The sequence below is a fragment of the Helianthus annuus genome, unplaced genomic scaffold (genome assembly GCF_002127325.2).
Source record: "Helianthus annuus cultivar XRQ/B unplaced genomic scaffold, HanXRQr2.0-SUNRISE HanXRQChr00c001, whole genome shotgun sequence".
In the NCBI taxonomy this organism is placed as follows: Eukaryota; Viridiplantae; Streptophyta; class Magnoliopsida; order Asterales; family Asteraceae; genus Helianthus; species Helianthus annuus.
The window spans coordinates 917,660-920,372 of NW_023395517.1; the positions used below are offsets into that span (position 1 = coordinate 917,660).

A 2,713-nucleotide genomic window follows, 5' to 3' on the forward strand; every position below is an offset into this window, starting at 1 on the left:
AGAGCACTCGAGGACGGGCCTATCCGGAAACTCTTCCTTGAAAATTTGGCTAAAAAAATTAAACACCAGCCTTTTGACCATCTTTGGCTTAGAGACCCATAAGTCGTTCTCAAACAAACCCGGAATAGCATTAGAGGCCTTCCGCTTGTTAATTAAGCCGTGAAAAAATTTTGTATTGTCGTCGCCATCCATAGCCCATCTGACCCTAGACCTTTGCTTCAAATCCTTAGCCTTGAAATACTCCGCCTCTAATAACTTTTTCTTACATTCCAAACGAACCCATTCTTCCTCCTCGGAAAGCTCTCTCTCTGACTTCCATTTCCTCATCTAACATTTCTAACTCTGATTTAACGTTTACCTCCTCCTCACTCTCCTTGAGACGAATACTGTATCTCCATTCCTTAATTTTTGAGCGAAGATGTCTTAACTTTAGAATCAAAATCAAATCCGGAGTTCCCTCGGCACGAAAGTCAGATAAAGCTGATACCACCACGGAGGCAAAGTCCGGTCTATCGAGCCGGGAACTGAAAAGACGAAAAGGTTTCGCTCCATAATTAAGGTCTTTGATCACCAATAGAAGAGGACTGTGATCGGAATGCACCCTCGGCAAGGCTCTAACGTAAGCCTCCGGCCACAAATTCTGGAAATTTTTACACGCCAATACCCTGTCAATCTTACTAAACTTCTTTCCGTTAACTCCCTCCACCATAAAGGTGAATTTACTACCTTTTATATCAAAATCGCACAACTCGGCCTCATGAATGAATTGATTGAAATCTCTAGCACAACGGGATTTAAACCTAGAATTTTTTCGCTCCTCAGGACAGCGCACTGCATTAACATCCCCTACCACAACCCAAAGCCCATGCCTCCCTGATTTAGCAGCAAGGATACGATTCCACAAAGCCCGTTTATCCACATACTTTTGAGGGGCATAAACGTTTATAATATGAACCTCCTCCATACACCCTTTTATAACACCGAAAAGAAGAAGAAAGTTCGAGTCTTTGGACACCGAACTGAGGTTAAACATACCTGGATCCCACACGCAAAGAAGCCCCCCAGATCTACCCACCGGATTCACAGCTTCCTTAGCCCACACCGACCGACCCAAAAAACGCTCAATATCAGCGTCAGAGATATCCGACCTATTCGTCTCTTGAAAAGCTAGAAACGACACCTTCTCTCTAATTTTTAACTCCTGGATCCAACCGGCCTTGAAATCCGCTCTGAAACCCCTAATGTTAACCGATATGAAATTCATCGAAGACCCCCATTAATTCCTTCTTCTTCCCTGATCACCTTCTCCACCTTATCCTCAAAACCTTCCAAGTTAACCCCCACCAAATTCCCAAAATCCAAAGTGTCTTCGACCTCCTTCACGAAAATCCTATCTTGAGTATCATCTACATACTGAGATGTTCCAACCGAGGAATCAGAACCAGCGACCTCATCTGCAATCACTCCCGAAGGCACGTTGGATTGCAAAGGCACCTCATTTAGGTTAATTGCCCCTTTTTCTTTGTGAAAACCCCTAACTGCGTCCACAGACAAAAACGGAGACCCACCAGACGGCGGATCTAAACCATCAGGCCCACCCACTTGACGCACAAACTCTTCAGAAAAAGTAAAATCACCACTTCTATGTCTCTTCCTGGGCCTTGGAGGGTTTAGGCCCACTAAATTAGCCCAATGATCATTAAAAGAAGGCCTGGTCTGGGAAATAGGAGAAGGGGACTTATCTTGGGCAACGAACCTCCCACCGCTAGGAGGGGCACAATTAATGCACGACTCCATATGCATGGGAACATCACCCTTTGGAACTTGCACCGCCACCCCCAGATTCCCAAGGGGATTTACTGACTGAACCTTTTCATTTCCTGCCTTTCCGTCTACCATGCCCGTTGGACCAACCTCCTCCGACGATATGCCGTTCCGATCACCATCCCCGGAGCCCGGAGACAGAATTTCCACCCCATTAATATCCCCCAGGCAATCCGGCACCCACGCACTAGGTTCCTCTTTAACCCAAACCCGGTAACTCTTGTCCTGCCACCTCAGCTTGAGGAAACCCGAAATCGGATTACCGTTATCAGTCAACACACCAATGCAGTCGAAAGTAAGATCCTTGTCCTCTTCATTAGCCTGAGACTCTTGTACTACCCTGCCGTACCTACCCCGATTGAGTTAAAGACACTCGGAGAGAAAAGATGAGGAGGGATACCAAAAATGTTAATCCAGGCCAGACGTTCGAACGGCGGAGATTGTCCGACCCATGGATCAATAGACGCAAACCACCGCACCCACACACTACTATCCTCAACAAAACTCTTGGCAGCCAACTCCTCCTTGAAAGATAGAAGAACAGTCAAACCGCCAAAATATTGAATCACAATATCCTTAAAACCTGCTTCCTTTAATAAAACGTTAATCTTACGAAGCACAGAAAAATTTACTGTTCTACAAACCAAAGCTCTTCCAAACTTCTCGGAGAGAGAAAAGACCGAAGGATCGACTTCCACCATGTCATGATCCGAAGACGGCACGGACTTGTTTAGAAGGATATCCACGAACGACCGGCCATTGGACCCTGCATTAAACAATTTATCCGGCACCCGAGACGGACCGGCCGACTGCACATCAGGATGTTTAGCATGACCCTCCTTACCAACCCTGAAGTCCCCGCGCACTTTATTAAGGCCATCATTTTCTT

General features: G+C 46.1%; 1 protein-coding gene across 1 annotated transcript; it reads right to left on the reverse strand.

Moving 5' to 3' along the window:
- Positions 1–262: 262 nt before the first annotated feature.
- Positions 263–1,264, reverse strand: LOC110900661. Its single transcript, XM_022147540.1, has one exon. The coding sequence runs from the start codon at positions 1,262–1,264 to the stop codon at positions 263–265; it is 1,002 nt and encodes a 333-aa protein (XP_022003232.1).
- Between the last annotated feature and the right edge of the window lie 1,449 nt (positions 1,265–2,713).